Here is a 12,327-nt window from a genome sequence, read left to right on the forward strand (position 1 = left end):
AGCTGATGAGCAGCGAGCACATGAGTGTACCTTTGGTATTCACCAAATCCAGAGGCTGTTATGAGTGCTGTGGGCAACGGAAGCTTCAATTCTTTGACATCTCTAGGACTGAACCAGAGCCACGGGTGACCTTGTCTGGAGACAGGGTCTTCCCATCAGTCTTCTGGAACAGGCACAGCAGGTAGGAGGTGACGGGAGCTCTGTGTGGTACCAACAACCAAAAGTGAAGATGAGGTGACAAAGGCTAGAAAGGAGTCATTTATTAAAAAAACAAAAACAAAAACAACAGAACACAAAAAACAAAACAGCCCTCAGCAGGATTTGAAGACACAACAGAAGAACGCACCATCCTGATCGCTTCCCGCCCTCACGCCCTGCGACGCGCACGGCCTACGAGCTCTGTCCACCGTGGCTTCTGGCAACGGGAAGCCCAGCACACCAGTTCATCACACAGGTTGAGGCAGAGGCACGTCACCTGCCAAAGGGAGAAATCAGGACACGTGGGCCCTTCTCCGACCTCTGCTGTCAGGTAGCCAGGATTCTCTCTGCCTGTACAGTGGGCAATTTCTTACCGGGCTGGGGCTGCTGAGGCAAAGGCGAGCTGACATGATCACACTTAAATTACTACCAGAATGCCAGCTCTCCAGCAAAGACCACAGCACATGGTCAGATGCTAAGGGGACAGAGCAGCTCGCTCCTTCCACAACTTCTAGAATGTAGGGCCCAGCTCAGAGGGGCATTTGACATTTGTCCCCAACACCCAGTTGTCACCACAGGTAAACCAAGACCATAATCACAACAGCAAGGACAGGATCGTGTTGCTTTTTTCCTTTTTTTTTCTTAAAGGAGTGAGGGCATGGAAAATACAGCACACCAATGAAACAAAATGCCAAAAAAAAAAAAAAATACAAAAAAAAATAGAAAATAGAAAAATGTATTTACAAGTAGTACATTACTATGATCAGAAAGCACAAAGACACCTGCTGCTATATTACATGCATTGGTTCAAGAAGAAACTACTAAAAACCCTGCAAGGGAGAAGCCTGTAAAAACAAACAAAAAAAGGGCCAAAAAGTTTTAACTTTTCATCCCTAATTTGCTACACTGATCAAAACCAAATGAGAGCCCCCTAAAGTCCATGAGTATATCAGTACAAATACTATACTGGTTTTTAACTGCACGTTCAGTTGTGGAGGGAAAGACAGCAGCTTATCCATATACAAGAAAGCCAGAGTAAACTGCTCTACATGCTAAAAATTACAGCAAGTCCCTGTCTGCTACACAGCATGATCTTAGCAGGTTTTAATTTTTGTTTATTCATATATACCTATGTGCGTGTGTGTGTATGTATAAAAACCGTGCCCTCGTTCACTGCCAACACAACATCTGGGTGGACATGAACTCATTACAACAAATTCTTAATGTTTATGTTGTAAGAAGTCACTCAATGTCTGTGGATTTAATAAGTCACTTCACACCACAGAAAATATTTAATAAATCCAAAAAAAGGAAAGAATAGAACGACAGAAGAGCTTCTGTCTCAGTTCTCTGAAACTGAGTCCCCCATAGGAAACTGGTCCCAAAGTTCTTGAGGGTTCACTGAAGAAACTTCGGTTTGCTAATATTTTTCATCCTTTTAGTGTTCAAAAGGTACAGAACGACTCCTTGCCGTTGTCAGTTTTAAACAGTCACATCTCCATCCCCCACGGGTAACAGTCTGGTGCAGATTCATAAAAACGGGGGAGGAAGGAGCGCTGGAGAGGGCCTGTCACTTCAGGAGGGGCTCCGCCTCTACAACGGCAGGAAGAGAAAGAACCAAGCAGGGCTCCAGCACCTCGCTCCTGCAAACAAGCTCCCTGCAAACGCAAAATCCAGTCACACGTCAGTTCCTTAAACAGGTACATCTCTGAGTACCAGGCCAGCTCTAAGAGGAAACAAAACCACGCGTTGACAGAAAAGGACTAAGATGGCCATTCTGGTCACTCTCTGGGATCCATCATACTTCCAGGAATCGGGAGCTGCTGGACTTGGAGTGGAATGGCTCAGACCACATCCGCCGAAGGTCACCCTGGGAAAGAAGGGACTTTACTAAGTTACAGGTTTAAACGTGAGCCACACACATCTACAAGTCCTTTTTGATCTCAGACCACACTGCTTCTGCAGAGAATCAAAGAACATTTCAATTTCATGCACTGAAAGATAACCACCATTCTTTGAAGAACTCACTAGAAGAGCTCTTAGGCCCCTTACGCCAAGAAGGGTGTAAGTTCTCTCATTTCTCAGTGAGATGCTAAAGGCGAGTTAGTTTGCCTCTCTGCCTCCTCCTCTGCAAAATGGGGATAACGCAAATATTATAAGGTAATGCTCCAAGCCTAGCTGTAATCATACATTTCTTATTTCCAAACTTTAAGGCAGAGTACTAAAAAAAAGCTGTTAAGTGACAATAGAGAGCTGCTTTTAAGGGAAACAGGAAGTCTCTGCAGCTGAGCTCTAGGGATTTCAGTTAGTCCATCCATGACCAGGTGGCGTGAGTAGTCTAACTCACTATCATTTTCTGCCAATGGCTGTAATAGTCTGGAAGAGGTTGCTAATACCAGGTTAGCAAAAACCCATCAACCCACTGTCAAGACCAAGAGCTCTGGGGCTTAAGGAGAACCACCTCTGGCAAGGAGAATATATGCCAAGTTATTGCTTTCATAGGTTTTTAACTGCTTCTCTCACCTTTAAATAGGCCATCGTGAGGAGTGGCAATAAGGTAAACGGCACCAAATAGAGAAGGGCAGGCTGGGCTGCTCGGTGAATGCGAGATGCCACAGTAGCGGTGAGCAGACCTATAAGGAGAGAAAAACACTCGTGAATAATGCCAAGGGGCCAGCCCCGAGAGAAAAGAACCTGTAATATGGCTGCTGCTTGCCAGGGTCTTCAGACTGGACAGCTCTACTGTGACACATTCTGTCCAATAGGTAGGGTATGAAATGCCCAGCCCTAGCAGTTAAAGAAGCATGGAACACTACAGCTTTAAAAATGCTAGCATTGCAAGGACGCGTGAGTGGCTCAAGTCCCTTTCTGTGCTCAGGTTCCTGGTTCAAGCCTTCACTTCCGCACTGAGCGTGCCTGGTCTTCCTCAGTCTTGTGTGGTATGTGATGCCAGACTCGGAGGCAAAAGACCTGGGTCCAAGTCCCAACTGTGCTACTTACAAAAGCTGTGTAACCCTGGCTACAGCACTTCACCTCTCTGAGCCTCAGCCTCCTCTACTGTTCAGTGGGGCTAACACCACTTGCCATGCCTGTCTCTGAGTTTTTGTACTGAAATGAACCACTACGCTGTAGCCATTGTAGGTGCAGACAGGTTACCGCTATTCCTAGCCCAATCACACAGGTCTCTTACTGTTGGTCCGTAAGTGAGCTGCCTAGAGAAAAACTAGCCTAGTGAGAGTCTGAGATTAGAGGTGATAAACATATTATAACAAATGAAGGGAAATACCTGTTTAAAAAAATGGGAAATTAAGCAAGACATGAATTAACTTCAAGCCGAAGATTTAATTAGGCACACAGACTGATCCATGATCACTGTGTGGTAGAACTGACCATACTCTTCTTCCAATGTTCTTCAGAGATTACTGCTGGATCGGGAACGGGCTGACCAGTAAGGACAGCACCTGTCATCTCACAGGCCACTGTTACTTGTCCTTCGTGGTTGTCTGTAATAGCAACCACAGTTACTGCACTCCTTCCATCCAGCGTCTGCAGCTAGAAGACCTGATTTAACTCCACGGGTTGGAGGACAGTTAGTGGATCACGTGCCTCTCCCACTGTCTTACCTACAAAGTATCCAATGAGGGTGCAGTGAAAGTAGGAGACCTTCTGCATGCGTCCAGAGATATTGGCGGGTCCAGAGGCACCGCAGGAGTCACCGTTGGCTTGTTTTTTGTAGTTGTCGTAACGAAGGACAAAGCACAACAGGAGTCCAGGCATCACGATGTCCCCAATGCCCAACATAGAGAAGTGACTGCCGGTGGAGCTGGAATGCAGTGGCACAGGTCAGGGATGCCACCCTCAACAATCCCATTTCTCCTCCTGTGCAGAGTCATTTGTCAGCTTTTTTTAAGAAGTTGGACTTACCTGAATGGGAGGCAATCTCTAGCGGTGGAACAGCACTAGTTTGTAAGAGTTCAGAGATTACAAGCCAGAAGAATACTGACGATGAATGTCTTTAACCAGGCTCCCTCACTGCTTTAAGAGAGCACCTCTAAAGTGACTGCTAAAGTCATCTGTTTAAGTACTGTCTCCTCTAGAAATGTCAAGCAATTCAGTATTTGTCACACATTCACTGCTGTGACTTCAAACAAGCACCTGACTACTACCAGACACGGATATTAAAGCAACACAATTTTTTCCAAGATTATATTACCAGCCACTGTATAATTTTAGCATTAGGACATATTTTTACAAACATCTTAGAAGAAAAAAGGATCCAGATTCTCCTGTGAATTCCCTTCAGCCAACTCCAAAATATGGTAACAGTAGTAACATATGGTTATTTGAGAACATTAATCAATAATAAAAAGTAGCACCTGTATCATTTAGTGACAAATCTTTGCAAGTCAAATCAATATTCTCTTTCTCATTTGTATAATGGACAGATGACTCACAGCCCTTTTCCAGTCTAGGATAAGAATGCTGATGACAAAGACCAATCAAGGAGCACAGAGGCACAGGGAGAAGACAGTGTATTAACCATCACAAGACGAGGCCCAACACATGCTAGTCCTACCTGGGAAAGACCAGTTTTCCAGGCAGAGACAGGCGAGGAACATCACGCCCAACATTGGGCCCCAGGTGGAGCTTCCGGGATAGAACGTCAAGGGGATTGTCAGCCGGTTGTGTGGCCACCTTCACCATGACATTGCTATTGAAGATGTAGGCGGAGAAAAACACCTGCCGAATGGAGAGACGTCTTCAACAGAGGGAGCCAGAAGCAACCTGATCTCAGCATCAGCCCTCCTCGTTCTTAAGAGCAAAGTCTCAGAATATTACATCATCAAGCTTTTTTGACTGCATGTTTTGGAGGTGAAAGAAAATCTTTGCTCCCAGGGCACAGAACTTTGCCTGCCTGCTCTCCCTCCACCCCAAGAGACACACACGTACTCCAATTAAACACAAAAGAGAACAGTGGCTTCAGGGAAACAGACACTTACCCAAAAGACATCATAGATTAGAAGCCCTGAGAGAAGCAGGCAGGAGACCTTGAGGCTGGGCAGGCGGACAAAGGCGATCATGGCGACACAGAGACCCATGGCCAGGGCTGGGGAGGAGGCCACAGACATTGGTCAGTGTGGAGTAGACTCATCTTCTTTCCACAAGCTATTCTGCTTATAAACCTAACAGTCTCTAAGTCCCCTCAAAAGTCAAGCAGCCCAGTTTAAGCTCCAAGTTAAGACATTTACACCCTACTTGTGCAAAGTGCCCACTTTAGCCCATTCTGACGGACTGGTTTTCGGGGACATCCCTTTTCTCATGCTCTTGGATAGTGCTCAACTGTGTAAGACCCAGGAGATTGTTTTGAATGATAAAGCTCTGGGGTGCCTGGATGGTTCAGTCAGTCAAGCTTCTAATTCTTTTTTTAAAATTTTTTTAAATGTTTACTTATTTTTGAGAGAGGGAGAGACAGAGCATGAGCGGGGGAGGGGCAGAGAGAGGAGACACAGAATCTGAAACAGGCTCCAGGCTTCAAGCTGTCAGCACAGAGCCCGACGCGGGACTCAACCTCATGAACTATGAAATCATGACCTGGGGCGAAGTCAGTCGCCGAACTGACTAAGCCACCCAGGTGCCCCTATCCTCATTCTTAGGTCAGAAAACTCTTTTTCAGGGAGTCTTTCCTGATCTATCAGATTAAGTAGGGTTTTGGTTTTTTTTTTTTCTTTTTGACACCACAGAACTCTGAAATCTCTCTCAACTTGCTCACCCATTCTGTAACAGTGTGATTATTTATATACAAGCAAATTTATTGCTTAAATTTGGTACTCCTGGTTGACCAAAACCATGGCTTATTCTTTCTGTGAAGCCCCAGCACTTACCAGAGTAGATGTTCAATAAATATTTTCAGAATGAATGAAAAATTATGTTCCATCTACTTTAAATTTAAAATTACTCCAAGGAAAGTTAGAAAAGTGAGGCCAGATTACACATGTATATCATTTTAATAGAATTGGTGGTAAACTGTCAGGACATGTAGCTAAGTGGGCAAATAGAGCAGTCTGGCAGACCCTGGACATGTCAAATCAACTCATGTTTGGGGAGTTCCTACCATGGGAATGGTGTTGCACAAACAAGAGGAGAAAAACCATTCCTAACCCTGGAAGACAGTGCTAACACTGGGAAAAAGAACAAACTATCTGGATTCTTCCTCTGTCATACCGTTATCAAGCACTCGGTGATCTCCACGCTGTGTACTGCAGTATGCATTTTGGAGAGATGTGGTTGAACATAATTTCTGATTTTACGATAATCTAGGATGTGCTTGTTTTACTAGGGTCTCCTTTATTTTTTTTTATAAATTTCTAAGAACAGAACCAAGGCCCATGATATAATCAACCCATATGCATTTTTTTTAAACAGGGTTTCCCATTATAATGATCTCCAGAAACAAATAGTTGGCTGTGCTGTGAATCGATAAACAGGGCACTGGCAGGGATAAGCTCAGCTGGCCTGAGGAACAACAGTGGTCAGTGGAGGGTGGGAAGCCCCTGGGGCAGAGGAAGGGGTGAGGGCAGTAGGGTAGCAAGTGATCTGTTCAGGAACTTACAAGTGCAAACGTGGGGTGCAAAGTGCACCAAGGGAACAAAGGAAGAGATGAAAGCCTAATGGACAGACCAGGGACAAGTGTGTGGCAGTAAAGGTCAGAGGGCTGACTGATGATAACCAAAGGGCTAGGTTCCCAAGGTTAAATGTATATGCCTCTGTGACACATGCAGGTGACTGGTCCGTTCCAGAATTTTTCAATTTACCATACAGTCCCTTAACCCTAAACTGGGAGAAGCCTTTACAGGCCACAGGGTCTAAGCATCCACTCATTGCTTTGTCACTCCTCTTATGCTGATCCTACCCCACCTGAGTCACAACCAAACACGGACAAGACAGAACTGCTCAGGGACATTGTCATTCTATCTCTATCTTCCATACAAGAAACTCTAGATTCGTTTTCAATTTATCAGTGTTTCATCACGTGCACTCCATCCACGGCCATTCTGTGTACCACCCTTTGTTGTTACAGCACACCTCGGTCACACTTCCCTAGTTTGATGTGCGTCCTTCTTCACTTTCTCTCTTTCCCACTTACTCTTCACTGCCACTGTAAACAATTCACTTTGCATCATTTCCTGCCTTACAGTCACTAGGCTCCCTACGCTGATGGATCAAGTCTAATTATAAGTCCCACAGCATTGGGCACAACTCACGGGATGGCGTGTCCCCAGAGTCTGTCTTCCTTTGTTCCTACTCCTCCCCAGTTAAGCTGAGCAATACCCTCTTCCCAGTCATGCCAACCAAGCGTCGCCAGCTGTGCTGTGAGTTCCACATTTGAAGCAGAATGCATCCCTTCGGACTGTTTCAGATAACGAGTATCACTCCTACCCCCAAAAGAATACTGCCACAATCTGTCACATCACAGGAACACGCCCTCAAGTATTCTACTTTGCCTCTCTTTTTCTCCATTCTTTCATTCAAGTAACTCTTCATAATCTTACCTCCTCCTTAGCACTTTTCCAAGCCAAAATTAAGAGAAGTGATAACTTTCCCTCATTCCATGCTGCTTGAGAGACTCAAGACTCTCCCAAATGGCTTTACCAACCATCTTCACTTTGGGTTAATTTACATTTAAAATTAACCAAAAACGTTAAGAGTAGTAAATTATTAATCTTAGCCACTTGTCTAGAATTACTTTCAACTTAGTATCGATATAATCTTTGCGTCGCTTTGTCTTCCACAACCAGTAGGGTCAGGGACAAAGACAATGACACCAAACCAAGCCAAAATGTTCTTGAAAAGCAACATGCAACCTGTAAATTCTTAAGCAGTGCTCAGTTCTAAGATAAAGGATCTGTAGATAGCTAAGCCCTATGTGGACTAAGTACCAGCGTCTAGCATTTTAAAACAAGAAAACAAATCAATTGCTAGATTTTTGGCACTGAACATTTTCTAATCACAGATTAGTAGCAAGTGTATTAGATGAGGGGGCTGAACTAGACATCTGTTCAAGACTCTTCTAGTCCCTGAGCTGGTCAGTGGATCCACACTGTGAACCTGGTTTAACGATCCCTGAACAGTAAATGTGTGTGCACAAGATTCATCAGCTTTTAGCTAACGCATGATACCACCTATTGGTCAAATTCTCTCAAGATTTCCCAAATTTAAAAGGTTAATTTGCCAGATGAAACTGAAAGTAGATAAAACTCTAGATTTAGTTCAAGAACACACTGAAACATCTTCTTACTATTAACGCTTCTTAGTATATAAAATCCTGAAAACACACTTCATGCCAGGGCACCTGGGTGGCTCAGTCGGTTGAGCGTCTGACTTCGGCTCAGGTCATGATCTCACAGTTCATGGGTTCAAACCCCGCATCGGGCTCTGTGCTGACAGCTCAGAGCCTGGAGCCTGTTTCAGATTCTGTGTCTCCTTCTCTCTTTGCCCCTCCCCCAGCTCACACTCTTGTCTCTTTCTCTCTCAAAAATAAACGTTAAAAAAAAATTTTTTTTAAACCATACTTCATGCCTTGCCCTAAAACAACCACATTTATAACTGTCTTCACTTTAAATTAACTTCAAAGAACAGGCTTTAACTGAGAAACATTCATTCAAAAAATTTCTACTACCAAATTATCACTGCCTACAAGATGATTTCTGATTGTGCAGAGAAGTCTGTAAAGATAATTTCCACGTCAGAGAAGAACCTATTTCAAAACATTAAAGACCATGGCTAGAAAGCTACATTTTCTGTAACAGCAGAAAACAAACATCAAACACTAGAATCTGAGAAACAGTAATTGTAAGAAAAGCTCAGGGGCGCCTGCGTGGCTAAGTCGGTTGAGCATCCAACTCTTGGTTTCGGTTCAGGCCGTGATCTCACGGTTCGTGGGTTCGAGCCCCGTGGGCTTGGGATTCTCTCTCTCCCAGTCTCTCTGCTCTCACTCGCAGGGGTGAGCACGCGCGCCTTCTCTCTCTCTCTCTCAAAAATATATAAACTGGGGGTGCCTGGGTGGCTCAGTTGGTTAGGCGGTTGATTCTTGATTTTGGCTCCGGTCATGATTTCATGGTTGGTGAGTTTTTTGTCCCTGTGTCGGGCTCTGCTATCAGTGCGGAGCCCAATTCATATCCTGTTTCTCTCTCTCTCTCTGCCCCACCCCCGCTCTCTAAAAAATAAATATTAAAAACTATCATCAAAATAAATTTTTAAAAAGCTCAAAAGTTCTTTTTTTGGGGGTGGGGAAAATTCTACTCTTGGTCACGGGAAGTTCAACCAGTGCAAACTGGCAGGGAAAAGAGACTCCTGGGTAAATGTTGGGGAATATCAATAATGACAAAAGGTGATGGAAACGTCTACATGTTAGGGTTGATTAGGGTTTGGGGAACCTCACTGGACACTCAGAATTTTAGCTATCAGGTGAATTTCATGATGGAAATGTATTTCTGATGGGTCACTGGGAAAATAAAGGTGCCTCTTATGGGCAGCTTTCTATCGGCTCCACAGTCTAGAGGAAATGTTGCCGTGAAATGTACTCTGCAGCTATCTTACAGACAACTGCTTACCCCATTCTGCTGTCAGCGAGTCTAGTAAGCCTGGCCCGGGCCCCTGCCCCTGCCTGTAAAGGTACAATGAAGAAAATTCTGCTAACTTGTTCTCAAGTATGTGTTTCAGATGGCTGTGTAAATCAGTGTATCTTGAAAAGAATGTCACCTTCTATCATGCCAACTTTTCCTTTTTTTAGTGACATACTACTAGAAAATAGGTATTTTTCTCTTCAATGCAATGCCTGGGAAGAGTAGACAAGAGAGTATAAAGAACATTGCTTGCTGTTTTGAGAGGTATCCCTTTTTGGGTCAGCAGCTTGGTAAATTTAAAACCCTTAGCAAAACCTATAAATAGTATCATGTGTGTCTGGACACACGAATAAAGGGCTCCACGAAAGCAGAGTCACCAAAAGTTAGTGGGATTACAGAGAACCTCAGACCACAGAGGGGGCTGACAGAATTCAGGTAATTTTTTTTAATGTTTATTTTTGAGAGAGAGAGAGAGAGAGAGATTGCGCAAACGAGCATCAACAGGGGAGGGGCAGACAGAGAGGGACACACAGAATCTGAAGCAGGCTCCAGGCTCTGTCAGCACAGAGCCCGACGTGGGGATCGAACCCATGGATTGGACCATGAGATCATGACCTGCTGAGATCATGACCTGCTGAAGTCTGACGCTTAACCGACTGAGTCACCCAGGTGCCCCAAGACTTCAAGGTAATTTACATACCATTTGTCATCAGAAGGACTTTGGGTTTTCCAGTGTTGAGATGAATCAATGTGGTGATGATTCAGGTGATGACTGCCCTATATTACTCTAGTTAAAGCAGTGGCACCTGAAGCTTTTTATCATCTCATTTCACATAATATTTGTACAGGGAGAATCATTATGCTTGCAGTATTCTTATGGATTGGTGTTTACAGAAGTGGACTCTTTCATTTAAGGACATTAGCATAAAACAGTTTCTCTTCAGAATATATAGCTAAAAGTCATTTTATATGGACTGAAATAATCTGGTTTAGGTATTAACCAGCTAACGAGCATTTCTAAATAGTTTTTGTTCAAAAGTAGTAGAGGAGAAATGTCTGTGCTGCCTGCTTTCTCATCAGGAAGCACTGGTTTAGGTGAGACTGAAGGATGTAACCATAAAAGCAGCTATGAGATTGATGTGGACTAATACTTACTATCTCTACTCCAGTCATTATCATGATTAAGACTCCCTAATTTTCTGTAACAGATTTAAAAAGAGATTAGGCTCTATGAAAGTCTTTCAAAATCACCTACATGCTTTTCAGGTTAACATGTCATTCTTCTGCAGAAATCAAGACTTAATCTCAGGAAAAGTCAAACATACACACTTGCTACTTCATCAATACTCTTAATACCTAGTATATAAAAATAGGCATTTACTCTTCTACAATAAGCCGGGCAAGCAATTTATGTGATTTCAGATGTAACTTCTTTTTCTGAACTTATTCTTTATCAACCTCCACAAGCACTGAAGTATCAAGCACCAATCCATAAGAATACTGCAAGCACTGATACTAGATTTGGGAAATTTAATAGTTCTGGTAACTACTTAAAAATCCTAAACACTGGGGCGCCTGGGTGGCTCAGCCGGCTAAGCGTCCAACTCTTGATTTTGGCTCAGATCATGATCTCACGGTCGGTCCTGAGATAGAACACACACATGGAACCTGTTTAAGATTCTCCCTCTCCTTCTCTCTCTCTCAAAAACAAACAAACAAACAAACAAACAAACAAACAACCTAAACACTGCACTTCAGGATGCTTATATACATTCCAAAGCAAATGATCACAGAAATGTTTTTTTATAAGGCAATTTAAGATGCTAAAATAAGAGACCAAACCGGTCAGAAATCAGCAAATATGAATTATCACATGGTCAGGCAGATTTTGACACTGTTTTCCATTCTGACTCATTAAAGGCCTCTAAATAAATCTAAGGGGTAATGTGGTCTGCAACCTCATGGAACTTTTTTTTAAAGTTCATTTATTTATTTTGAGAGAGAGAGAGCATGTGCAAGCAGGAGTGGGGGCAGGAGGGGGAGAGGGGAGAGGGGAGTCAGTTTCAAGCAGGCTCTGCACTGTGAGCGCAGAGCCAGATGCAGGGCTCGTTCCACAAACCATGAGATCATGCATGACCTGAGCTGAAATCAAGAGTCAGGTGCTTAACCAACTGAGCCATCCAGGTGCTCCAGGAACTCCTTTTGGGTCTCAAGAGCTTGGTATATGGTAGGCACTCAATAAAAGTGATGAACAACAACTATGACAACAATTATATACAAACAAATTATGTATTTATAAAGTTATACATATTTTATATAATATTTAAGTATTAAATATTTTATGAATATGTGTAACATTTGAAGATTAACAAACAGTAATATTGATAGTTTTTATTTAGAGGTAATTCAGTGAATTTTAACACAGGCATAGACTTATATAGCCACCACCACCCTCAGTGTGTAGAATACTTGTATCACCCCAATAAAATCCTTGAGCTATAGTCAC

At 43.4% G+C, this 12,327-nt stretch overlaps 1 protein-coding gene across 2 annotated transcripts in view; it reads right to left on the reverse strand.

Annotated features, from left to right (window-relative positions):
- Positions 1 to 245: 245 nt before the first annotated feature.
- The window catches only part of SPPL3 (signal peptide peptidase like 3), a 138,399-nt gene continuing 126,317 nt past the window's right edge, over positions 246 to 12,327 (reverse strand). For both annotated transcript variants that reach the window (XM_023241495.2, XM_019814624.3), the window contains exons 7-11: positions 5,199 to 5,305; positions 4,775 to 4,938; positions 3,822 to 4,021; positions 2,722 to 2,831; positions 246 to 2,068 (exon numbers count right to left, since the gene is read on the reverse strand). In XM_023241495.2, the coding sequence (XP_023097263.1) occupies positions 1,997 to 2,068; positions 2,722 to 2,831; positions 3,822 to 4,021; positions 4,775 to 4,938; positions 5,199 to 5,305 (653 nt within the window). In that variant the 3' untranslated portion in view covers positions 246 to 1,996. The remainder of the gene's footprint in view (positions 2,069 to 2,721; positions 2,832 to 3,821; positions 4,022 to 4,774; positions 4,939 to 5,198; positions 5,306 to 12,327) is intronic.

Source organism: Felis catus, chromosome D3 (assembly GCF_018350175.1).
Source record: "Felis catus isolate Fca126 chromosome D3, F.catus_Fca126_mat1.0, whole genome shotgun sequence".
Lineage (NCBI taxonomy): Eukaryota > Metazoa > Chordata > Mammalia > Carnivora > Felidae > Felis > Felis catus.